The sequence below is a fragment of the Ciconia boyciana genome, chromosome 8, assembly GCF_034638445.1.
Source record: "Ciconia boyciana chromosome 8, ASM3463844v1, whole genome shotgun sequence".
Taxonomy (NCBI): domain Eukaryota; kingdom Metazoa; phylum Chordata; class Aves; order Ciconiiformes; family Ciconiidae; genus Ciconia; species Ciconia boyciana.
This window is the reverse complement of record NC_132941.1, coordinates 37877176-37904554: the sequence shown is the minus strand read 5'-3', so window position 1 is coordinate 37904554 and position 27379 is coordinate 37877176. Positions and strand designations below refer to the sequence as shown.

The 27379-nt window shown below is 39.1% G+C and overlaps 1 protein-coding gene across 1 annotated transcript in view; it reads left to right on the top strand.

Moving 5' to 3' along the window:
- The window catches only part of SH2D4B (SH2 domain containing 4B), a 72271-nt gene extending 53544 nt beyond the window's left edge, over positions 1-18727 (top strand). Inside the window, exons 8-9 of the mRNA XM_072870718.1 lie at positions 14079-14299; positions 18083-18727. Of these exons, the coding sequence (XP_072726819.1) occupies positions 14079-14299; positions 18083-18175 (314 nt within the window). The 3' untranslated portion in view covers positions 18176-18727. The remainder of the gene's footprint in view (positions 1-14078; positions 14300-18082) is intronic.
- Positions 18728-27379: the final 8652 nt, after the last annotated feature.

Below are 27379 nucleotides of genomic sequence, written 5' to 3'. Positions count from 1 at the left end.
GTGCAGTAAGGTCTTAATGTCTACTTTGCATGTGTCACATCATGCACTTATCACAGAAGTTTATTGATAGTCTATTATAGTTGGCTATCTTTTTCACACATAATAGAAATAAAAATTCAATCTCATCTGTATTGTAAGGAGGTGAACACATCCTACAGGAATAATATTTGTAACAAAGTTCTCTATTTGGATTAGTGTACTGATATTTTCTCAAAGCATGTTTGTTTCGTATGTGGAGTTTGCAGACATCCTCATGAATATGCTTATTTTCCATGCTATTTGCAGGAAATGTCAACTATCTATAACAGTTGCTTATCTAGGCCTGGAAGTATTTACTGGTTTGTTTGTTTGTTTTTAAACAAATCACTTTCTTATTTTCTAGTCATCCTATCAGCAAAGAAAAAAGCATCATTATCAAGAATATTTGTACTGTTTATGTAAGGCATCCTATGTTACTAGAACATAGAGGCTTCCAATAGTCAGTGAAAGCAATACAAAATTAAATATTCTTGCCCCTAAATTTCTGTCAACTTACTGATCATACATGGTAAACTACACACAGAGAATGTAGTTTGAGAAACCACTGAAAATTGAATGGTTAACTGTTCCATTTTTTTAAATGAGCTTCTTTTCAGAAGCTGTTCAGATGAGAAGAGAAAACTCACAAAAGTTAAAAGGTAATAGCAGAAGTTTAATGCAGGGATTTCAGGTCAGAAGAGCCCATCTCTAAAGAAAAAAATCAAGAAATATATATATGAGATAAAAGGTTAAAGGTCTTTTGTGCTACCTTTTCTCCTCTGATAGGTGACAATTAATAATGTACAAGGAGAAGAGAGAGTTTGAAACCTTTGTTTTCCTCCTGGCTAATGCATTCTATAGGCTGATATGAAAGAAAGGAAAGAAAGAAGCCAAGACTATGCTTTGAGGAAACATTAACAGAAAAATTTATAGCTCTATTATACCAGTGGTGTATCCAGAAACGTAATGCAAACGCCTATCTTTTATGTGCTGCGCTGCTTGTTAGTGAATATGGTGTAAATATTTTGACAGTGAGTATGAAGGGTTTTTACAGTATTTGATAGTTTGGATATAGAATGAACTTTAAGGGAGACAATTAAGGTGTATTTTCTGCAGCGTGCATAGGGAATTAACTGTGAGCCACACTGGCAACAATGGATGTAGCACATCTGATTTTCTGTAAACCTTAAGAAAAATACCCATTATAACTGCATTACTCATTTAGATAGGATTTTCAAAGATTCCCAGGGGAGTAAGGCACCCATTTCCTTCAGAATTTCAGTAGGTTTTTAATTGCTTTAAAGAATCTCAGCCTTAGGGAATTAAGAAAGCTTCTGAGGTCTGAGTTTTCTTTATTCTAAGAACTGCTTTATCCTGACAGAACAGAGAGATTAATCCATATTATTTAAAAAAAAAAGGGGGGGGGGAGGGGAACCCAACAAAAGAAGCCTATATATTTTTACATATGATACTTTTCCTTGGTATTTGTCCTGTGTATGGAGGCTCAAGATAGTCCTATGCACCACATAAGTCTTCGAGGAGAGCTGGTTTAGGGCATGGTGCATTATCAATATGCCTCATCCTTGCCTGAAGGGATCTCTTGCTATCAGAAAAACATTATTCCTCTGGGCCTTGGTTTTCTATACATGTCTGTACGTAGCCCAGAGCATACTTTCTGTACGGAGCAAGGCCCACGGAGGAGGTAGCTGAGATTCACTGATGTGTTGTTTCCCAATTCTGCATATATCTTAAATGTACCAGGATGGTTATAAAGGAGAGGAATGGTGAACAATAGGTAATGGACTTCTGCTCGCTTTTCAACAGCACAGATTTATCTCTATCTTAGGTATGTTACTGCATGCATGGCTCCTGAGCTTGCACAGAAGAAAAGGTGGTGAATGTGGAACAAAGAAAGGTTGCTCCAGAGGCTCCCTGACCAATGTCACTTCACTTTGCCTATGTAGCTCAGAAAGGAGGCTGCCCCTGTACTGACCACTGAGTACTCAGATAATCTATCTGTGACACAGCCAGTGTGTTTATGCACATTTATCCACATTCAAATGCGCATTTAACCTGTTGATTTCTAAATACGCCCCGCTTTGCCTCCCATTGCAGTTCTATGTAGACGGGAAGGTTTTAGTTTATCTACCCATATTTTAGGTTTTGCTTTTTGTGTTTTGTTGCACGTCTTTTCTCTATTATCAGCACAGAGGCCTGTAGCTCCTTAGTAACATTTATGGATACTGTGCTGTTTACTAGGACTTAAACCAGATTACCAACTTGCAGCACAGCATGAAATATCTGCATTCTCACCAGCTGTAAGTAGGAAAAGCATTTCATAGGAACTCAGCACACCCCTTGGCTCTTGGGCTCTTGCCATGACACTTGTGGCCAGGTTTTGAAAAAAAAACCAGTCATTGTGCTGTTTGGTTTTGGGTTTTTTGTTGTTTTGGGTTTTTTTGTTGTTTTGGGTTTGTTTTTTTTTTTAAACCTGGCCATTTATTTTGATACCTAAATGGGAACAGAACTCTTTTGAAAACCTACTTCCATGTGAGTTTATCCTGCATTAACAGCAGATGGTGAATAGCTTCAACAGCTTTGTTTCTATTACCAGCCATCTTTGATTTACTCCCTCGCTTTGCTTTTCAGTCTTTATTGCTTCTATTCTGAAATAGCAGAGGCAGAGCTATTGTTATCTCTCAGCCATAGCTTTTCTCACACAATAGTATTGATCTCTTCTTTCACTATTTGTTTTGTTGCACTATCCAAAAAAGTATTGTGACTAAAAGGAAGGAGAGGAAGAGGATGAAACCTTTTTAATAGAGTAGCACACTGTAAGATCCTATTACTGCAAATATTTGTGCATTTATTTAATTGTGCATGCTACTCCCTCTGTAAATGCCAGAGAAATTACAAGGTATGACCTAGATATGTACATTATCTTTTGGCTATTTCAGTTGCAGATCAGTCCATAAACCACCATAACTGACAACAGTGTTCTTTAAATTATATGTGACATTGATAGTCTCAAGGATAACATAAAGTATTCATTCTAGACATCACAGTTTTGTAGATTGATTGTGTCCTTCCTAATGAACAACCATAAGTATGTTCAGTCACCTTAAGAGTCCACATATAGACTTGCACCTGTGGGAGAGAATTGAAAAAGTCAACCTGAGGAAACTATTGCTTTGAGTGATGTAGAGACTGCTTTTCCTTGAGAGCATAAACTATAGCTGCCCTAGTTCTTGCACTGCAGGGAAGCAATCACTGCATCATCCCTGCTTTTATGCTTTTGATCTTTCTGAGTGGTTGAAGGAGCTGGATTTTTCACCCTCTCATAGACCAGAGCTGGTTGCTAGTGTCATGCATTTGAACATTTGTTTCAAGCCTTTACTGTCCCACCTTATTATGGGATCTAAAAAAGGTCAGATTTATTCTAAACCTTAGTTCCCTAGCTTCAGTTTTCATCTTAGCTTGTGTTTGTTCCTCATGTATATCTTGCTTTGCTGTGGGCTCTGAAATCTATGACCCCCTCCATTAGGTTCATAGACTAGTGTTCTTACAAGCTGTTCTTGCACTTCCTGACAGTGGTTTATATTAATGCTGGCTTGCTAGCACAGCCTGTCAGCTCTTCCTAAACCATACTGGCTGCAGCTGGATTAATCCCTTCTGAATTTCTGTTTACTTTTCTCATTATTGAGGCTTGCAATGTAACGCCCATCTACAAGAAGGACCGGAAGGAAGATCTGGGGAACTACAGGCCTGTCAGCCTAACCTTCGTACTGGGTAAAATTATCGAGCAGTTCATCTTGAGTGCGCTCAACAGGCATGTGCAGGCCAGCCAGGGGATCAGGCCCAAACAGCATGGGTTCATGAAAGGCAGGTCCTGCCTGACCAACCTGATCTCCTTCTACCACCAGGTGACCCATCTTGTGGATGAGGGAAAGGCTGTAGATGTCATCTACCTGGACTTTAGTAAAGCCTTTGACACTGTCTCCCACAGCATTCTCCTGGAGAAGCTGGCAGCTCATGGCTTAGGCGGGTGTACTCTCTGCTGGGTAAAAAACCTGGCTGGATGGCCAAGCCCAGAGAGTTGTGGTGAATGGAGTTAAAACCAGTTGGCGGCCGGTCACAACTGGTGTTCCCCAGGGCTCAGTTTTGGGGCCAGTTCTGTTTAATATCTTTATCAATGATCTGGATGAAGGGATTGAGTGTGCCCTCAGTAAGTTTGCAGATGACACCAAACTGGGCGGGAGTGTTGATCTGCTTGAGGGTAGGAAGGCTCTGCAGAGGGATCTGGACAGGCTGGATCGATGGGCTGAGGCCAATTGTATGAGGTTTAACAAGGACAAGCACTGGGTCCTGCACTGGGGTCACAACAACCCCATGCAATGTTACAGGCTTGGGGAAGAATGGCTGGAAAGCTGCCTGGCAGAAAAGGACCTGGGGGTGCTGGTCGATAGCCAGCTGAACATGAGCCAGCAGTGTGCCCAGGTGGCCAAGAAAGCCAACAGCATCCTGGCTTGTATCAGGAATAGTGTGGCCAGCAGGAGTAGGGAAGTGATCATGCCCCTGTACTCGGCACTGGTGAGGCTGCACCTCAAATACTGTGTTCAGTTTTGGGCCCCTCAGTACAAGAGAGACACTGAGGTGCTGGAGTGTGTCCAGAGAAGGGCAACGAAGCTGGTGAAGTGTCTAGAGCAGAAGTCTGATGAGGAGGGGCTGAGGGAACTGGGGCTGTTTAGCCTGGAGAAAAGGAGGCTGAGGGGAGACCTTATCGCTCTCTACAACTACCTGAAAGGAGGTTGTAGTGAGGTGGGGGTCGGTCTCTTCTCCCAGGTAACAAGTGATAGGACAAGAAGAAATGGCCTCAAGTTGCATCAGGAGAGGTTTAGATTGCATATTAGGAAAAATTTCTTTACTGAAATGGTGGTCAAGCATTGGAACAGGCTGCCCAGGGAAGTGGTTGAGTCACCATCCCTGGAGGAGTTCAAAAAACGTGTAGATGCCGCACTTCAGGACATGGTTTAGTAGGCATGGAGGTGTTGGGTTGACAGTTGGACTAGGTGATCCTAGAGGTCTTTTCCAACCTAAATGTTTCTATGATTCTATGATTATTTATTTCAAAACTGATTGTCTTTATTCATATTTTGGTCCCAAGTAAGTTGGGTCTTTACTTCCAACTACATGATTTTTATTATTATAATGATGTAGGCAGAAAAACCTATGATGTATTTTCCTCTCCTCAAACTGGAACTTTTCTGTTTCGATTAAAAATACCCAATACCCTAAAATCTGTTCTATACAAATTTATTTTCAGGCTTTTATAGTGGTTTGTTCCGAAATCTGTTTCAGCTTTTTTGCAAGGTGAGGTGTAATCCAACTTTTGACTCTCTAATGAAGTCTCAGAGAGAGGAAATTTGTTTGGAAATTTTTGGAAAATTTGCTTGTTTATTTGCCTTTGGGAAACATTTTATTCCAAATAGTATAGTTATAGTAGTATGTCTGTCTAGCTCAGTTTTTCAGTTCCAAAAAATGGAAGGGATTGGCTGGTGCTTAGCAAACTGATCCTTCTAACCCTTCTGCCATTTTATCACTATCTTTCAAATTACTGTTTAGATCTGCCTGTATAATTGGACAAATATAGTCCTTTACGTTATTTGGGAGTTATCTGCTAATTCCTCATAATTCCTTGTGTTTACTCATTTATTTATTGTTTACACTTGCTCTAGGTGTAATGTGTCTGTATGACCTTTAGCATGTGAATTATTCAAGTAGTGATTGCCAGGAATATTCGTATTCATATGGGCTTTGATCTAATCCCATTGAAAACAAGAGATACTGGTATTGGCTTCTCTGTGCTTTGGATCCTGCTCCTAATTTTGATCGGTGACCTAAATCACACACTTCCCTGGTTAGATGTCTTAAGTTGTATAAACAGGATGAGTGTCTTTCCTCTTCATTGATTACCTGTGAATATTCATAATTGTTCAACAAACCAATTTTGCATGAAATAGAAGGCTTTTCATAATGGTCATGAAAGCACTTTTGGCATGAATGCTCTCATTAGTATTTATTCATGCCAGTGTTTGTGACACTTTTGCTCTGTGAGTAAAACCTCATGCACTAGAGTGTTTGAGATGAAGCTAATGAAAAAATATGAAAACAGAAAACATCAGCTAACCAAATAGCTTCTATTGCAGAAGGGTAAATGAACGCTTCTGGGCTGTGTTTGTACCTGCTGTCCCTCTAATGTTAGTCAACCTCTTGGCATATATAAATGCACATATGCATATTAAAAATATATTGATCATTAAAGGCCAAATTATCTTTATATATTGACATTGCTATTACGCGTGGTACATTGGACCACGGGTAGATTACAACAATGGACATGACGTAACTTTATCTGTATAATAAAAAAAGTAATTTGAGACCTCTAGTATATAGTCTTGCCTTGTTGGCAAAGTTTATCAGCTTTTCTAGTTTGGATTCATGCTTGTTATGGCATTCTCTTAGCAAATATTTATGTATTTCATCTCCTGAGTTTCACTCAAGGATGTATGTAGGATAATGCTGAGAGAAGAGTGGGAAGCTGAAGTGTCATTGCATAATATTTCAGAATAGCATTTTCTGCTGTTGAGGCTGCTGTAAATTTGGAAGGCAGCATTAACATTGCTTAGCTGTGCCCACTAAATTCATAATGGACTCTTCAGTTCCCACGTGAGCTTAATATACTCTAAATGTTAGGATGTTGTTTTTCCTTTTTGGAAGATTGGTGGCAGTAAAAATAAAATAATTATAACAAAAATGTTAAGACTTGCCTATCATCTACAAATTTTCATTACAGACATTGTATTTAAAAATGAAGATGTTAATTAGGAACATGTCAGTTGATGATGAATGTCCTATGATTTGAAATAACTGTCTTCCAAAATGTTATTCTCTTGCTAAGAATCCAGAATGTTAATATGTACAAGCATTGCAAAACTAGAATGTTTAAAGTGGACAGGTAGATGCGTGTAATGTCATAGATGCATGCAATAAATTTTCCTGGCGGGGGGCTAAAACTCAAGTCAGCTGATAGGGTTTCATGCTTTCAAGAGGAGTTAGTTACACCTTTGATACTCTCCCAGTCAAAACCCTACTGCTCTTTTACAGTTTGTTGTAGACAACAGCAGTTTGTATACTCGGAAATTATTTGGCATGACAGGTAGAAGATGTGAGTTTCAGTGGGGTTGCTAACTGCTATCCAAATACGCTATTGTGTATTTGGCCACATGATGAGTTAAAATGATGATACTGATGATAGATTGATTAATTGTGAGGTATTTATTTAAATGACTGATTTGCAAAGTTGTGCTTATGTGAAAGGATTACGGCTTTTGACAGTGGTGTTTTACACCAAGTGAAGACGTTGCCTTTTTTTCTTTTTTTTTAAGAGATTAGCAAGAATGAGAGAGAGGGGAAAATTAGCTTTCAAAGCATCAGTGGTTTCTTTTCCAGATAATATTTCCAATTAATGTCCTAACTAGCACAAATAAGAGCATTGGTGATTCTAAACCTCTTACCAGAGCCTTGGGAAACCAAAGTTTCTTGACTTCAGTTCAAACAATTTTAAATATTCCTGTAGCGGTTTCACAGATGTTGTTTATTTCTCTACAGCCGTCTCAGGAGTGAGCAGTGCCACTCTTTTTCTAGCTGTCTTGAGAACAGTATAATGTTTTTTAAAGGGTGGAGGGAGACTTTCATTGCTGCAATCACCACCCACTGAAGAATTGAACCAGAGAAAAATAAAATAACTGGGAGGCAGAGAGAGGGAGGAGGTGGGGGGGAGAGATGGTTTCTCATGAGCTGTTAACAGAATCAGGAGAGAAAAAGGGAAGAAAGCAGCTGGCTGACAATTTATTACACCATCTTTAGCAGAAAATAGAATTAAAACAAAAAAGAATTTGGCCTTGAGCAATGTAGCATTTCTCACCTACTCAATGATATAAAGTGCCCAGAACAAAAATAAGGTCTGGCAAAGAAGATGACATCATGTGGAAGCCTGCAGTGTTTTAGCTCTACTGGTGGGAGTTGAGAGCGGGTGGACAGATTGTTTAGCATAAAACTAATCAATGCTAAATGAATTTCATATTATATCCCTGATAGTGATGGTCATTCAAACCCTACAAATATCCTAAGAATAATGTTCACCATATAATACAAACCCTCTTTTTTTACAACCCCTCTATTTTTATAGGTGCTAAATTGTCTAGACCACCTCATTCCCTAGCAGGGCTGCACAACAGTTCTGACACTGCTTAGAGAAAGAGGTAGTTGTAACAGCACTCAGTTCCTATCCCAAAAGTTACCAGCATGGTTTCAATCTAGAATTACAGTATAAATATTGATTATTGGAATTAAGGTAGTATTTGCTGGTGATCTTTTCCTGTATTGAATGCTATGAGCTTGTAAGTGTGGCTCATCTACCTGTGTTTCTAGCAGAGATTTGTCAAGGAAGTAGGCATCATAATCACTAATAAAACATCTCATTGTATATTTAAATTAGGGCAATTTGAGAGAAGACTGGATATTTGCCTTAACAAATAGTGAGATTTCAGAATCAATTTTTGTGTAGTTCTTGGCACGGGGCACCTGATATTGGGATCTAGTGTTACAGCTTCACATAATATGCTGTATCATATGGATTCATATTAGTACTATCTTTTCATTTGAATAGAATTCAAGAATTTTTAACAATTCATGTTGGAATTCTTCCAATAAAACTGTTTTTAGTTTTGCAAAGTGCAGTAATTGACACTGTTGGCTGAGCAATTGCATGCTGTTTCTAAACAAATGCATATGTTTGCATGTTTACTGCCTGGTTTGCATGTCTGGTGCAAAGATGATGCAATATCCTCCAGAAAAGAGAATTGTTCCATACGTCATTCAGCAGAGTATATATCTGTATGTTTCTTCTTAGTACTGAGGATATTTCAGTAGGGACCTCTGAGTCCCAATCAGATTGAGCCCTTGTCATGTTCATCATTGCACCAAGTAAAACTGTACAAAAAATTAATTGCCTCAAAGTAGACAAAAGTGAAAGGAGAGATGCTTGTCTCTCTTTCCTAACATCACATAGTGCTTGCTTTTTGGACTCAGATCTCCTCAGTCCCTTCCTATGTCTCCCAGAGGCATAATTTTCCTTGTGGGCTTAATTAGAGCATCCCAAACTTTGGTCTTTCAGGTAGGCTCTTCTTTGTACGAATTGGTAATCCCTGGGCTATGGTTATTATTACACTAAAACAATGTGGCTTTTCAGTACTTGGACTCCATGGAACTCTCACTAGGACATGTGTAGGATTCTACGATGACAAGCAGTTCCATTAAATATTACATGAGAATTTTTGAGAAAGTTTAGCTTCACAGAGAGTAACTTTGGAACATGTACATATATTATTTATTGACATTTGTGCCATGTTCACATTCAGGATGGCCTAATTCAACATCTGTTCCTGATTAAAGCAAGCATCTGGTATTTCACAGATAATTATGAGACATGAGCTTACTGTCCTCTAAACCTACCAGACAAATTGCAACCAGGCTCTCTAGGTGGATGGTAAGACCTGGTTCAGTGCTGGGTACAATTCTGATCACACCTTTCATGTGGGTTGTGATCAGAATAGGGTTTATCTGTTATACCCTGTTTGCAAGCAGAAGTACAAGCAACTTCAGTGTTGTGTCCTAGGATCAGAAAGAAAAAAGGGAGATGAACATTTTTCCAACACAGAAGAATAAAATGGGAAAGTTCTTGAAAGCTCTACCCCTGTTAAACTTTATCCCTTGCTTACTCTGAAAATCTGGATTTGTGATCCTTTTGATCATGGGTTGGTCTACATGACACCAGGCCTGCTAGCGACAGATGGGGTACACCTGTCTCAAAAGAGGAAAAGGATCTTTGCACAGGAGTTAGCAGGGCTCATTGAAAGAGCTTGAAACTAGATTTGAAGGTGGAATGGGATAAAACTTGCTAGAGGCTTGCTAGAGATAAGCCTGTGGGCGGCATGCCAATGTTTGAGGGAAGGTGTGCTAGCGAGGTCCTTTGGTCTGCTGTCTCAGTGGAGGTAGGGGATGGAGATCCATGCAGCAGCAAAGATGAAAGGGTTATGGGTGTGTTAGAAACCATGGAAGCATCTGAGAATGGTCACATAGGAAGGAGGGCTTCTCCCCCCAAAAAGGTGACAGGATCATTAGCCCAACTGAAGTGCATCTACACCGACGCACACAGCATGGGCAACAAACAGGAGGAGCTGGAAGCCATTGTGCAGCAGGAAAATGACGATATAGTTGCCATCATGGAAACACGGTGGGATGACTCACACAACTGGAGTGTTGCAATGGATGGCTATAAACTCTTCAGAAGGGATAGGCAAGGAAGGAGAGGTGGTGGGGTAGTCCTGTGGAGTGTTTTGATTGTCTAGAGCTTAATGATGGTGACAATAAGGTTGAGTTTACAGGTAAGAATCAGGGGGAAGGCCAACAAGGCAGATGTCATGGTGGGAGTCTGTTATAGACCAACCAACCAGGATAAGGAGACAGATGAACTATTCTATAAGCAGCTGGGAGAAGCCTCACAATCACTAGCCCTTGTTCTCGTGGGGGACTTCAACTTACCAGATGTCTGCTGGAAATACAACACAGCAGAGAGGAAACAGTCTAGGAGGTTCCTGGAGTGTGTGGCAGATAACTTCCTGACACAGCTGGTGAGTGAGCCAGCTAGGGAAGGTGCCCTGCTGGACCTCTTGTTCACGAACAGAGAAGGACTTGTGAGCTGTGTGACCGTTGGAGGCCATCTTGGGCATGGCGATCACAAAATGATAGAGTTTTTGATTCTTGGAGAAGTAAGGAGGGGGGTCAGCAGAACTGCTACCTTGGAATTCTGGAGACTGGTCGACAGAGTCCCTTGGGAGGCAGTCCTGAAGGGCAAAGAAGTCCAGGAAGGCTGGACATTCTTCAAGAAGGGAATCTTAAAGGCACAAGAGCAGGCTGTTCCACGTGCAGAAAGACAAGCTGGTGGGGAAGACGACTGGCTTGGCTGAACAGAGAGCTTTGGCTGGAACTCAGGGGAAAAAAAGGAGAGTTTATGACCTTTGGAAGAAGGGGTGGGCAACTCAGGAGGACTACAAAGGTGTAGCAAGGTTATGCAGGGAGAAAATTAGAAGGGCCAAAACCCAACTAGAACTTAATCTGACTACTGCCATAAAAGACAATAAAAAAATGTTTCTGTAAATACATTAGCAACAAAAGGAGGGCCAAGGAGAATCTCTGTCCTTTATTTGACATGGGGTGAGGAGACAGTGACCAAGGATGAGGAGAAGGCTGAGGTACTTAATGCCTTCTTTGCCTCGGTCTTTAATAGTAAGACTCTGTCTTTACTGAGTCTTGTCTCTGGGTACCCAGCCTCCTGAGCTGGAAGACAGAGACAGGGAGCAGAATGAAGCCCCCATAATCCAAGGGGAAATAGTTAGCAACCTGCTACACCACTTAGACACATACAAGTCTATGGAGCCGGATGAGATCCACCCAAGGAGCACCAAGGGAGCTGGTGGAAGTGCTCACCAAGTTGCTTTCAATCTTTTATCAGCAGTCCTGGCTAACCAGGGAGGTCCCAGTTGACTGGAGGTTAGCAAATGTGATGCCCATCCACAAGAAGGGCCAGAAGGAGGATCCAGGGAAGTACAGGCCTGTCAGTCTGACCTCGGTGCCAGGGAAGGTTATGGAGCAGATCATCTTGAGTGCCATCACATGGCACATACAAGACGACCAGGTGATTAGGCCCAGTCAGTATGGGTTTATGAAAGGCAGGTTCTGCTTGACTAACCTCATCTCCTTCTGTGACAAGGTGATCCGCTTAGTGGATGAGGGAAAGGCTGTGGATGTTATCTACCTGGACTTTAGTAAAGCCTTTGACACTGTCTCCCACAGCATTCCCCTGGAGAAGCTGGTGGCTCATGGCTTGGACTCTTCACTGGGTAAAAACCTGGCTGGATGGCCAAGCCCAGAGAGTTGTGGTGAATGGAGTTAAAACCAGTTGACAGCTGGTCACAAGTGGTGTTCCCCAGGGCTCAGTTTTGGGGCCAGTTCTGTTTAATATCTTTAGGAAGTCTCTTGTAGGAAGTCTCTTACAGAGGGATCTGGACAGGCTGGATCGATGGGCTGAGGCCAATTGTATGAGATTCAACAAGGATAAATGCCGGGTCCTGCACTTGGGTCACAACAACCCCATGCAATGCTACCGGCTTGGGGAAGAGTGGCTGGAAAGCTGCCCGGTGGGAAAGGACCTGGGGGTGTTGGTTGATAGCTGGCTGAATATGAGCCAGCAGTGTGTCCAAGTGGCCAAGAAGGCTAAGAGCATCCTGGCTTGTATCAGGAATAGTGTGGCCAGCAGGAGTAGTGAAGTGATTGTCCCCTTGTACTTGGCACTGGTGAGGCTGCACCTCGAATACTGTGTTCAGTTTTGGGCCCCTCAGTACAAGAAAGACATTGAGGTTCTGGAGTGTGTCCAAAGAAGGGCAATGAAGCTGGTGAAGGGTCTGGAGAACAAATCTTATGAGGAGTGGCTGAGGGAACTGGAGTTGTTTAGCCTGGAGAAAAGGAGGCTGAAGGGAGACCTTGTTGCTCTCTACAACTACCTGAAAGGAGGTTGTAGCAAGGTGGGTGTTGGTCTCTTCTCCCAAGTAACAAGCGATAGGATGAGAGGAAATGGCCTCAAGTTGTGCCAGGGGAGGTTTAGACTGGATATTAGGAAAAATTTCTTCACTGAAAGGGTTGTCAAGCATTAGAACAGGTTGCCCAGGGAAGTGGTTGAGTCAGCATCCCTGGAGGTATTGAAAAGATGTGTAGATGTGGTGATTAGGTACGTGGTTTAGTGGTGGACTTCGCAGTGCTAGGTTAATGGTTGGACTTGATCTTAAAGGTCTTTTCCAACTTAAATAATTCTATGATTCTATGATTCTTTTGCCCTGACAAATAAGTTTGTCATAAGCAAAGGAATGAATTCACCTATAAAACAACTGCTTGGTGACCAGGATACAGGGAGAGAGTTTGTTGCCTGGTTGAGTTTGTCCAGAGTTTGTCCAGAGAGGTAAATTGGCTCATAGAGAAAATGACCACAGGATGACAGTTATGTACTGCAAGAAGCCCCAACTAATTTTGTCTTTTCTTGTCCTGAAGCAAGGTGCATAGCTCATTTTTGTTCATTATGAATTGGAAAGACTAGTTCACTTCTAGTCAACAAATACAGTATTCAATCTTCTCGTTGTGTTTGTACTTTGTTTAGTTCATGGCTACAGGTTTTAACTAGAGGAGACTATTACTCTGATATTAAGCCTGATATGTCCCAGAAGGAAAGGACTATGATCTTGGTTTCTTGTTTTCCTCTGTGACAATGTTCCCTAGAAATGCAAGCCTGTGGATAAGTAATCTAACATACCCATCTCTGTTAGCAGCTCTGTTGCAGGATTTGATTTCTTTGTGCTCCAATTTATCTATATGCATCTATGGATGTGTGTGTGTATGGATGTACAAAAGCAGACAAATGCTTTTTCTCCCGGCACGTGCTTTATGTTCCTTCTTTAGGACCTATAAAATAGTTGTCAGGCAACACAGTCAGAAGTACTGCAATACAATTGCAAATATCAGCAATGTATTGCAAATTCAAATTGCAATTCCAAACCATGCTAGTCTGCTAAATGATCACTTGTACAGAATTTGCTGGTCTGATAGGCCAGTTGCGTTTATGCACTTCCTTTGAAAAAGCAGTAAGGATGGGAAAAAGCAATTCTTAATTGTTAATTAAAAAGCATACCCCATCAGAGTCCATCAAAACTCTTATAGCTATCCTTCAGAAGCAAACAGCATAAACGTTGTCTCCATAGCTCTAACTCCTCCTATAAAAATTTCAGTCCTGAGAAGTTACGTCATTTTAATTTCTCTTCTGCTCTGTATTTGTTGCATTTGATTTACTCTGACAGACCTGTTATCTGCATAAGCATAGGGTTTTTTCTTGCCAGGTATTATCAGCCGCCAAGAGGCAGAAGAGTTGTTGATGAATAAATCTGAAGGAACATTCCTGGTGCGAGTCAGTGAGAAAATCTGGGGCTATGTGTTGTCTTACCGCCAGCAAAGTGGGTTCAAACACTTCCTGGTTGATGCTTCGGGGGATTTCTACAGCTTCTTGGGTGTAGATCCAAACCGACATGCAACACTGACAGATCTTATTGATTTTCACAAGGTAACACTTGCTAGGTAAAAATCAATAGCTGAGTGGAATGGATTAATAATTTAAAGAGAAACCATGTAATTTGAAACCACATGGGAAAGTAGAAGTAACCATAGTGGGGAAAAGAATATATGTATATATTCTACAGTAAGCCTAGTTGTAACATTTATAGTTTGTGTCTTTTGTTGCAGTGAATCAGAAGGCTTTTCCCCTTCTTTCAAATGCTTCAACATGTATTTGTGTCCCCTTCTAAGCAGATTCTTATGCAATGCATGCTCTCCTGGGCTAAAAATGGACTAAAAAGGGCTGAGAGAGCTTATTGAGCTTCTGAGCCTCTTTGCTGTGCAAAATTGGATTGGAAATGCCATAGAAAGGGCTTTCAATGAAATTTCAGCATTTTTTGACCTTTGATGTGAGGGCTGTAACATGCAAAAGCAAAGGAGTGGGGCCCTGCAGTAAACAAGGAAGCATAGAAGGGTTCTCTTTTAGGGATGTGCTAAGGGTCATTCCTTATTATCCAAAACAATCTTACAAGAGTAATTTACTACTCGTCTTTGACTTTAGATGGGTTTGAATTACCTTGCCTCTAACTTGTGTTTCTTGTTGCCAGGCTGTGACTAAACAGTACTACTGTTTCTGATAGTGTAGGTTGTTTTAATCACCTTGCATCTCTCCCCATCTTCATCAGTTTTAATTCTGCTTTTTTCTTAGCATCCTGTACAATTTCTCTTCATCCTCTCTTTTCTAGTTCCCTTTCCTTTTTTATCCTTTTCTCACTCTTGTCTCAAACTAATTCTATTAATTTTTTGCTCCTCCTTTTCTTCACAGCTTTTAATTTTTTCAGTATTTAGTCTCACATACACTAAGCAGAGATTATTTTCCTTCTAATTTCCCTTCTCTTTTAAATCTTTCTCTTATTTCAGCTAGTTTACAACATCTCTTCAGTCAAACCTGCACACTGTTTCTTCCAGCTGTAATCCTTACATTTAAATTGTTATTAGCAGTACAGTAAAAGTCAATTATTTTGGATTTTATTGGCTTAACAAAAAGAAGTTGAGTTTCTCAGAATTTGCATTACATGAAGGAACAGAGATTATAATGTGATATCCTTCATAAAAATATAGATGTTCACTTCCTAAATAGGATTTTTAAGTGCCCAAACAAAATAAATAAATCAAGAGCAGAAAATCTGAAACTCACTCAGGTTCACTGAAAATGATTAATTTGTTCTGAAAGTTAGATTTTGGTTGGCCTCTTCTCCCTCACCTTCTTTCTCCCATCTTAGCTGCTCCTATGTGTGCACACAGAGGTGGCTTTATTTTAAGATCAAATAAAAAGTTAAGACAAATGAGGTTTGCCTTAGTGTCCCCTCACAGATTGCTATGACATGATATTTCCACATGGGAGGATAGTAGGTGTCACATTTGACCAAAAAATACCTCCTCCCCTAATTTGATTAAATTCTCTCTCAGTGGTGACCTTGGAAGCCAAAACCCCCTATACCCTTCTTCCTCTATCCTAGTTTTTATTGCCGAGCATAACATTATATGGTATGGAATATCCTTTTGGCCAGTTTGGGTCAATCATCTGGGCTGTGTCCCCTCCCAGCTTCTCGCTTATCCCCAGCCTACTCACTGCCAGCAGGGGCTGAGTGGGAAAAAGAGAAAGCCTTGATGCTGTGCAAGCCCTGATCAGCAATAGCCAAAACATTAGTGTGTTATCAACACTGTTTTAGCCACAAATTCAAAACACACCACCATACAGACTTCTGTGAAGAAAGTTAACTCCATCCCAGCCAGACCCAGTACAACTGGAGAGTCTAACCAGGGCCTTGTCAGGGAAAGAAAAGCACACATACACCACCTCAAATGCAGATTATCAGGCATTGGATGTAGGAGCTCTGGCGAAAATCATATCCCCTGTGCTCCTGGAAAGGGGTGATGGTGACAACCAATTCCAACCATCTCTACTCCAGCTATGTTCTTATATTTTCATCACAGATCATCCTAGGCAATAACTGTACTAGAAACACATCTATTTACAGACAGCAGTAGGGCACTTGTCAGAAGCAGAATGGCTTTTAGTTCCTGACATTTTAAAAAAAAAAAAAAAAGTTTTCTTAGGTGTCCCCCGATAATAGTTAATAGCTCACCCTCTATTAAGCCTATCAGAGAAAGTGGTTCACCTTTAATGTCACCACACAATTCTCTTTTAACTGTCTAGCTTAATAGCTATATTAAAACTGGTCTCTTTGGCAATCACTTCAGGAGGCATCTTATCCTGTCTTTCACATGGTTTTCTTTGAAGCTTTTCTGCCCTTTGTGGTGAAGTACATTGTCAATTGTCCCAAAGCCTTCTGGTAACCAACTACGCAATCTTTATATAAATGGTTGCGCTGAGGGCACACTGTCTCTTGAGGCTATTGCTATATTGTTTGGAAAAGTTGCTGCTTCCTCAAGACTATTTTTGGCAAGAGTATACTTCCTCACCCCAAAAGTTGCATGGACTTCTCTTTGAGGGTCCTTTTCACTTTCAATCAAAATGAGCAGGGCTGGCATAACTGGCATCACTACTTTTTTAGTTGCTTATACTTATTAATCTAAACCTGCTTCATTTGGATTTAAAAAAATTAAGAAAAGGTCACTAAAGCAACTCAGGTCACAGATACAAGGGGGTGGCAACCATTAGCTGGAAGAACAAACTTCTTACAGAAGAGGGTGTGTGTGTGCATTTTCTCTTATTACTATTTGCATTTAAATACTGCGTGGAAAGCAGCAATAACATATCCAATATCTTTGTTAAATCTTTGTATTTACTTCCTCATAACCTTCTCAAAAGCCTTTGAGTAGTAACTTTCCGAACTTATCCTCAGTCTGATGTAGTGATTGGGAAGGAACCACAACTGGGACCCTGCATATGTTCTGAGGAAATCAGGCACCAAATTTCCATTGAATTTCAATAGAAACTAGATAAGTTTTGAAAATGTTAGGCCCATATATAGATCCATAACTTGGATCTAAACTTTCAGATGAAGGATTGCTATTTTAGTCAATACAATTCTGGATTCTGGATCATTTTGGTGCATCTATAAATCTTAAGCTTCTACAAAAATAAAAATGAACTATCATTACTCTAGGAATAAGTGCAAAGACCAAGTTATCTACTTTTCCTGTAAGTTTTTTTGTATTAATCTTGGTAATTAATTACTGGAATGACAGACTTGGCATGTGGGTATTTAATTAATGAGAATAGGTGTTATTTGTAAATACTGTCTTTATCCTAACAAGGTTAGCATCTTTCACCTCTCTGTTATCACTCAGAAAGCAGTTGCTGTTGTGTGTGAGCACTCAAAATTGAGCTCTTGCTCAATCTGCCTGGAGAAGCTTCTTTCATCCCCATGACTATGGAAGTAGCATAGTGGGACTTACATATGTCTGTTAAATTAACGCTTGAGAACATCCTTTATAGGCATCTGTAGCTGTTTTTCTTAAGTAGCGTAGCAGCTTACAGGTAGTACAAATCACAGCCTTTTTTGTACACCAACCGTTTGATTTCACTATTTGATACTAGCACAAGTTACTACTGGCGTAAGTATGAGACAAACAAGCATGAAGAAATTGAATAGTTGATAGGATCCCTTTGCTGGTCTGTACTTATTTTATCAAGCGTTTATTCATAATTGGTTACCGGTTACAGTGGAGTGGTGGTCTTTATGGCTATCAGTTACTTTTCTTAGAAGACAGGGAAAGGCTTAGACATCTATGAATGATATTTTAATTGGTTTTGTCTTTCTAGGAAGAAATCATCACATCCTCAGGTGGGGAGCTACTACTGGAGCCATGTGGACAGCAGAAGAATCCACCAGACTACAGCCCTTTATTTGAATAAGTGATCCAGGACTAACAGGAATGCATTCTGGATAGCTGTAGTAATAGATAGCTACAAAAGTAAACACTGAAAAGTAGTCAACAAACTTCCAAAGCCACTGGTTTTGTGGCCAAAAAGTATCCTCATTAGAAGGCCCAGAATATTTCTGTTTTGCATCTGAATTATCATCGTTATTCATATTGCTACCGTTTTAAAGGTGAGAAATTACTGGCAAATTACAAATGAGGACTATTCCCAGAAATTTTTCAAGGGGCTGTGGCGAATTGCACTGAAAGCTAAGTTCCTATCTTAATTTTCTTAATGTCTGAGATTGACAATGCAAAATGCAGCAAGAAGTATGGGTGGGAACTATTCATAGAGTATTGCATGAAGTACTAACATTGGTGAACAGATTCTTTTTTCCAAAGCAAGGTTTGTCGCTTTCTGATGACAATCTCATTACTCAGTGGTGCACTTTTGATAACAAGGGAGGCAGTCTTAAAATGTCCTTTTGCAGTTTGTGATTGCTTAAACGGTTACGTTTAGCTGGAAACTTGCCATTGTGCTTTTGAATTCAGGCCTACAAAGTTCACCACAGCAGAGACAGAATAAGGTCATTCACATTTTATTTACAATTTCATGCAGTCCAACAGCCTTGGAAAAAATTTTATTCTTGTACAGGAAGTGGTCAGTTTATTCTAAACTAGTTATTCTAATGAAAGCAGTTTGATTTGCAGCAACAACAACTCCTGTCACTGGCCTTGTCATGTTTTCTGCTTTCTGATGTGCAAGATACATGCTGGAGATTCCTAGCTTTACTTTGCTATAGGACAAGATATTTTCCTTAGCTGAGCTATGAATGAAGGTGAGGGTGGTCTATTTATCCATAGAAAAGATACAACTAATTACATTATCATCAGGCTATTTCATGTTTAAAAAAAAATGCACACGATGTGTTCTTGATCCATTTGTTATACATCCTAAACCCCATGAAAACAGACCGGTAGCCTAGATCTATGGGAGCAGTTGCTTAGTGTTTGGACTATAAAAAAAATCTCATCACAGTAGTTAATTTGCCCTCCTGAAATTTGTGTCTTAGCAGTCCTTGCACTCTGGGCTGTCACACAGTATAGATGTAGTCCTGCACTGGTAAGCTGGATACTACTGAGGCAACCAACTCAGGAAATGGAGTGAAAGAGTTGCAGAACTGTTACTATTACCTTCCTGTGCTCCTTGCTCTATTCTGATGAATGACCAGATAGAAACTGCTGGGTATAGAAGTGTTCTTTTTTAGCTCCAAACATTAATTTTGCAGGGCAATATTTCAAATAACAGGGTTGTGATGGTTTTGTATGCAACTGATTTTTTTCAAGAGTGAAGTGGGACATGAGGGAAGTTGTTGTGTACCTGTTGGGTTAGTCTCCTAGTCATGCCTTTAATAGGCAGTTTCTCAGTACTTTTTTCATATGTGATGTGTATTTTGAGATGTAAAGTGGAGTAATCCATATGTGTTACTGCACCTCCGTGGTTATTTTTTTCCTGGGAATCTCTGGACACATAGGAAAGGCACACTGAGTATATTTCTATATGCTACTGCTTTGGGCAGTCTCTGATTTCTTATGTGGTTGTCTTCCAAATCCCAGTGTAGACTTCCCTCCCGAACCCCATGTAAATCCATCTCTCATCAAATAGTCATTTCCCTTGACTCACTGTTGCCTTCTATACTTTGTCTGACCTAGATGATAAGCCCATCTAGGAAAAGAAACTTGTCTTGTCCAAGCTTATAAAGCACACTATACATTTAAGGTGCTACAATAATAGTAAATACCTGTGCTAATAATAGTCACAATTAATTCTACAGTTAGCCCATATTAAAGTATGGATTTTTGCACACAAACTTCATTGTCATTAAGGAAAATTTTCTTTTGTAATATTGCTTTTTGTGTGGTTTAATCCATCAATGTTTGTGACCTATGAAAAGAAAATTCTAATGAACTTTCCATGGAGACTTAGCTGGACATTTTCTGCATTAATCACTTGGGACACTGGCCCAGGAGGTTTTCAATAGTTACTATTAGCACCTCATAACAAACCAAATCAGGACACAGCAAATAAGCAATGCTTATTAGCTGGCAGCTGTTCTTAGTGCACAGTGCTCAGATAAGATGACAGCTGGGCTTTTCACAGCAAGTAGGCTTACAGAGGTAGGACATTCTTTAGCTATGTGTCTGATACTTGGAGAAACAAAGTGACTTGGCAGCTAGATAAAAGGTCAAGATACCCAAGTGGTCTTGGAATTTTGTTAAAGTGTGGTCCTCTGCAGGTCACCAGGGGCTGGATTCTTGAAATGGAACACAGCTCTGCAATTCTGAACATAGTAGCACTTATGTAGGCCTCTAGTAGGATCTCTAGTCTCCATTAAATGAGAGGCGTGGTATGTGTGATCCAGGATCAGAATACACCTGGTACAGGTATATACAGACATTGAATCCAGCTAACAGAATGTGGAGCTCAGCACAGAGTAATTCACTGTGCTTCAAATACAGACTCTGTAAAATAATCACAGAGTACGTTGCTTTTTTCCAATAGAACATTCACTAAGCGCAATCTACTTCCTCCAAAGAGCCCAGGTATCTACCAGCTGTTTCTTCTGAGAAACTAGCTCTGCACTTGGTCCCTCTATATAAGCATCTCAAGAACCACCTCAGCCTCAGGTTATTTACAGCTGCACATGTTCCATCATAGAACAACTGGACCCCTACTTTAGAGAACGGAAAGGGACATTTTAAAGTTAAAAAATGTAGATATCCCTAGACTTACCTCTGTGGCCAGAGAGCAGCAGCTGGCTGCATAGGACTGAGGGTCTAAAGGTGGTACTGAGTAATTAAGGTGGTATTTAGACACCTAGACATCTTTGTGGACTGGTGTTTTGCCTTTATGAACTGTAAAAAAAAAAAAAAGGCATAAAATGCTGCCTTCTCTTTGGAAAAGGTGCTAGGCATGCTAGAAAAGAAGACATGGGATTTAATTTCCAAAGTTTTCAGAAGATTACTCAACCCATTGTACACAATTTTGGGAATGTTTCTAGACAGACTATTGAAGAACTTGTTCCATAAGGAATTCACATTCAGAGACTGATAATAATACAGCTATTTATTTCTAGTGACACACTTCCCTGCAACTGCTTGCATTTTGTTTAGCCGGTAAGAAGGCTTGGAAATATTAGCTTTTTAGCTTATGTGTCCTCTTGTGATGTAATTAACATCACAACAGCATCATCATTTTCACTTCGGAGCACGTTTCCTACTTTTAATTTTCTAAATTTTTCTGTCCGTGTTCCATCCTTTTCTCATTCTAGGTTTTACCTGGCTTTAAAATAAAACCCTTGTAAGTTCCCCTGCAAATGAAATTACTTGGAAAACTGCAATTTCATCTGAGAGTTTTATTATGCTAATAAATGTCAGAATTCTCAAGTAAAGGAATTACTTTTTTTTTCCATACTCCCACAGAAATAATGAAAAATAGCCAGCCAATTCATAGAGTTACCAGGAAAGAAAAACTCAACAATGCATAACCAGAAGCAGCAGCAATAAAATACAGTGCAACTTAACTGAAGATAAATTTTGAAGGAAACAAAAGGAGATCATAGCAAACAGAAATTAAGAGTAACAGAATCTTTCCTTGGTAGAGATGTGCAGCTGCTGCCAATACACTTGAGGGCTGTGGGCGAAGTACAAGCATGGAGATGTTTTCTAAGCTAACAAATACTTCTTGTTGCCTTCCAGAAAATAAATGGACTATGAAAAGGTAACCAGTTAGGAAGAATAGAAGGGAAAACAGTGAAGGAGTAAATATGGAAAATGAAGAAAATAAGAAAGGGGAAAATGTGCTTATCCCATTGTTTTGAAAGCATTTTGGATTTTTGCTACTCTGGGAGGAAGACTGGGCACTGCTACCTCCCTTTTGCTCTGCAAGTCTCCAAGATTTCAGCTTTGAGCTAAATCTGCCTTGGAGCCAGATTTTACACTCTCAGTCTGCAAGAGTTGGGCTGATCCATACTGCAGCCTTGAATGCTACATCTGCTTCACACTGTCTGCCTCTACATTTAGTGCTGTCTGAAGCTGTTCATCACTGTATACAAAATCTTTTTAGTGCTGCAGTTTCATTGTCTGGAATGGCTAGCTTTATTCTGTTACACAGTGACCTTCAAGTCTTGCTTTCTGATCTGTTTTTCTAGTGGTAGCTATTGTTGAGTCATAAGAGGTGTGTGTTATGGATTTTCATTATAAGATATCCTGTCAATATTTCTTGTCAATGAGACCACCGGGAATGCACTGAGAGACCTATTATGGTAATTCTGTTTCATAAGAAAAAATGCTACAGCAATAAGGAAAACTTTTAAACTTTTAAATTAATTGAACTTTTTTTCGTATCTCTTTCACAGCAATAAAATATGGCACACAAGGTCCCAAGCTTGTTTGTACATGTCTTTGAAAAAGCAGCTCTTAAGGATTTATTCTTGCTTCTTCCTGGATCCACAGATGCATCCGTTCTTTCTAATTTTGTTTTCATCTGTTACTGTACATAGACATCTCCAATTTAATACTGCTCTCTTCTCTAAAAGAGAACAAAAACCAAGCAAAGAAATTGACAGCAATCATGGATGAGATTTTCAAGGCTACTCAAATAATGTAGATGCCAGTCTATTACTTCTTATAATTACTGTAATGAAATAATTATGTAGTATGAGTATTTACATATTAGTTTTATAAAAGAATAATCCAGGGCAACTATTAAGTACTAAATCCCTATTGTGCTGAACAAGTACTGAACAAAAGAAGATAGCTCCTGCCTCAAGAAAGAGGTAAATCTAAAAATTTTAGTTATAACAGAGATTATTTTCAGACTTACTGAGTAGAAACTGTTTCCAAAGACCAGATTCAGAGTGAGAATTTCCACTAGATGTTAATGACTTTGAACCAAATTAATAAAACCTGTTTATTTGCTGAGGTGAGCCAAGATTAATACACTGATTACAGTAAAACAATTCAGTTTTGTACAGACTAGGGATCCACTTCTGCTCATTCTTCCTGAGTTCCCACAGACCTGAATATAGAGCATTAGTGGAGTTACACCACATTTCACTGCACTCTAAATTCTTCTCTTTATATAATGCCACAACACAAACCTGGTCTCAGGTGAAATGTGGTAATTCACAGTGGGAGAAATTTTTCTCTTCCTTTGTATGAATAAATTTGTTTGCATAATTTACAGGTTGGAGTTTATTTTTCAACGATTTTCAAGGACTGACTTTCTTTTCTGTTTTATTATGACTTTGCTTTAAGATTCCTTTTTCCCTTCCCAAGAGGATACGGTTAGTGACCTCTGAGAAGTAATAATGTGTCCCTGGCTGGGCTATCAATTGCAGAATGAGATGTTTGCACTTGACCAGATGTTTGATTTGTGTTTCCTGAGATGAATCTTCTGGATACATACTGTCTGATGATAATGATGCATAACTGATTTTTGTAGCTAATTTCTTTGCCATGCAAGTGCTGTGAGAAACCCTTTCTTCAACTATTTGTTTACTGCTAGTAATTAGTCCTGTAGCTTGTATATTTACATTATGACCTGTAGCTAATGCAAATTTTCTACTAGGCTGGAGCCTTCAGTGAGTTTGGTTTCTTCTCTCTTGGAATTTCTTCCAGTAGTTTTAAATTAAGGTAACATCATTTTGTGGTATCTTTATTAAGCATCAATAAGTGATTTTTTTCTTATGGAGGAGAAATAACTTCAAAAGAGATTGGACATTTAGTTTGGTCCTAATTGTGTTCTTTTGATCCAAGTGCAAAGAAAATACTTAGCATGTTAATGTCTCCTTTAAAGTTCAGCTGCCATTTCTCCCCTGTTCTCAGTTTTAATGAGAACTGTATGTGGGAGAAGGTCATATGCTCACGAGCAATGGAGAGAAAAGAGAGGAGGTAGGACTGTCTTATTTCATATAATTTTACATATAACAGCAGGCAAAGTCTTGATTTAAGTATTTCCTGAGATGCAGTGTTTTTCCTCCTTAGCATTCAGAAGATCTAGACTGAGACCTATAGTCACTACTTTTCCCTTACACAACAGCAACAGGAAGGAATTCATACTGGGTGTGAAAAGGGCCCAAATGGAGTTGAATGAGTAACATTACAGTGCCCCAGGAATGGTACAGAAGTAGTGTAGATCAAGAACATGGTAAAGACATATTTTGTATATAGGTGTGTAGAGCTAGGAGTGATTGCAAATTCTTGTTTGGTAGAAGTTAATTCTTTTAATTATATGACTGTCATTAATAGTCAATGCATGTGAAGACATGGGCAATCTTAATGCACTTCCTATTCCACAAATTCATAGAACATAGATTGCCTGAAAGGAAAATCAGAAATACTTGTCTTGGACAGGAGTTAATATGCATTATTGTATGATATTTGGGGCAGAGAATTTTAAAATATATTATGCATCACTATCAGGATATGAGAATGTAGAAGCTAAACACTGCTTACTACATAAAGCATAATGAACTTCTCAATGTAATTTTTATGGCACTTAAAAAGTCAACGAAGAATAAAGCTATCCTAGGTTATACTCCTCTCCTGTGAAATGCTGTCAATATTGTAAAGAAGAAAATGTCTTCTCATCTAGGAGTTTAAGCTTAATAATGGTCTTAAATATTATAGCAAATAATTTCAGATCTGTACACTGAACACTGCTCTCCAATTAGTAAGACAGCCTGTTGCACTTATATTTGTTCATGGTTCTCAAACTTGTCTTGCTTGTGGTAGCCTGATGCTAATGAGAAATATGTTTTTAGTAAGTCATTCAAATCCAACTTTATGGAAGATGTATTAAGGTATATATTTCATTATCATTTTTACTATTAACATTTTTTCTCAGGGAATCCCAGAAAAAAAAAATTTCTAAGAGCGATGACTAAATGCATACAGTTCTGGTCTGACTGCTAGACAGTATTTTGTTACCTTTTATGTGCTGTACTCACAGCATGCTGGTTCATTCATTTTGAATTTCAGTATGCCATGTGCTACATTGGAACCTGTCTACATTTTTTAATAACGAAACAGTGAAGAGCTGTGCATGTGAGCAAACTGTTCTATGGGATGAAAATGTTCACCCAATTCCAATGCTGAGCCCCCACAACATCCACTGGAGTTCATGTGGCAATCCTTAGTTGATAAATATGAGAATTATTTATAAGGACTGCCCATCAGAATCACTTTTCACTTCCCCCAGAAAGAAATTGAGCTACTCTAAGATCTTCCATTAACACTTTTTAATGGAGAAACATTCTGTTTTCAAAATGCAAAGCTTCATGAATTGTTTCAATTTTTTAGAGTAAAAAAGATTGAAAGTATCTAAAGGCATTTTTAACTGCAGAAAATATGAAAAATATGCACAAATTTAACACACGCAAAAAATCTATTTTTTATTCCTGCCTAAAAGAAAATGTGCTGCATTAGGCTTCAAAGTCAATACAGATATTCAATGTTTTTGACATTTCATCAGGTATCCATTCTCTCCCTTAATGCTAGTTTCCTTTTAAGGGAGAATGGAAATACACAGGGAACGGTTATTCAAAATGTCAAGCCCATTAAATATCTGATTTGACAACCAAAATAAATTTATGAAGGTTTAAATAAGACCCCAGATAATGTTTTCTCCAGAAAAAATCAAGCTAGCAAGGTGGGTGAGTTCAGAAAAAAGAACCAATGTATATTATTCACATTTTGAATATTTTGTGTTACATGCTTGGATCCTTACGGTATGATTTCCATTTATACAGTACTAAAAAGTGTGAGCACTGAAAAATAATTAATTTAAATGAAATAATAAATAACATAATGGAAATTGTCTGCTATTCCAGTTTCTCTGAAAAAGGCTAATTCTATCAGTCCTATGGTTATGTAAAAGACTAAACCTATTCATGAACTTTTGCAGGAAAAAGGATCTAATATTCCAAGTTGTCATTGTAACTAATCACAACAGAAATCTCCTCCTGGATGAAGGTCTCTGATTAAGAAATACAAAGTCCTGACTACATGTTGAAATACCAAATGGAAACATTTGCAGTGAACCAGTTTCCTGCAAATGGGAAACATCCCACAGAATAGCCATTGTCATGTAGCAAAAATGAATAGCTTGGACTCCAGTTGTTCACTTTAAGCTGGACTAGAAATGTTGACTTCATCCAGAGTTCCAGGTCAGTGTGGTATCAGCTCCTCTGTCAAAGATCACTGTTTTTTTGAGGAGACATGGGGTCAGGAGAGAGTGTGAAAACTTTTGAAACCTTGAAATATTTCCATTATAAGAAAAAAAAAAATACTTCCTCTTCCCCACCCTAGATAAGAGTCAGTTTGCAAAGGAAAAAAAGGAGGCTTTGTGAAACTGCCACAGACATCTTTTTCCTGTTGGTGAGTAGACATTTAGACAATTTGTTGAAGTCAACAAGAAGTAAGTGGGGAATAAGGATTTCACAGCTGGGTCATTTTTTATTCATTGTGTTCTACAGCACCACACATACAGTCGTGAAGTGCTAACCCATCTGTTCTCGGAAGTTGTTCAAAATCCAATGGACTAAAAATATTCTGTCTGCCAAGGAGACAGTCAAGGTGATTTGAAAAGCCCTGGATGCTTTTACTTTGGGCCACAGTCTGCAGATAAATGAAGAGGCATCAGGGCTTTTTTTTTTTTTCCTCTCCTCCTCCCCCAGACCTGTTAATAATGAACCATATTCACAACAACCAAGGAGAAACCTGCCTGCTGGCTAATATTCTGTTTGTAATACCGTGTCTGCACCTGCTCATGGTGCTAAAATTCATTTCAAGTTACACTTTAGTAATTGATGATCACTTGCCATATCCCTTTATAAAGCTTTTTTATCAATGTCTTTGGTGGTTCATTTTGTATCAGCAGCAAATCAATGAAATTTTAATGGAACAGAGTGCTCTACTTGAGACTGAATTAATGTTGCTTTACCTGTTTCAATATCAAGTGAAGTTTTCAAAGTTTAGAAGGATAATAGTTTTTCAGATTTTTTTCTTTGATAACTTTGTTTCTGCACAATGGTGGCATCCTTGTGATCAGCTGTAATAAAGATTAAATGCATTAATTAACTTAGTTTAACGTTAGCAGTGTGCTGTGAGAGACAATGGAAAAATGTGGGGTTTG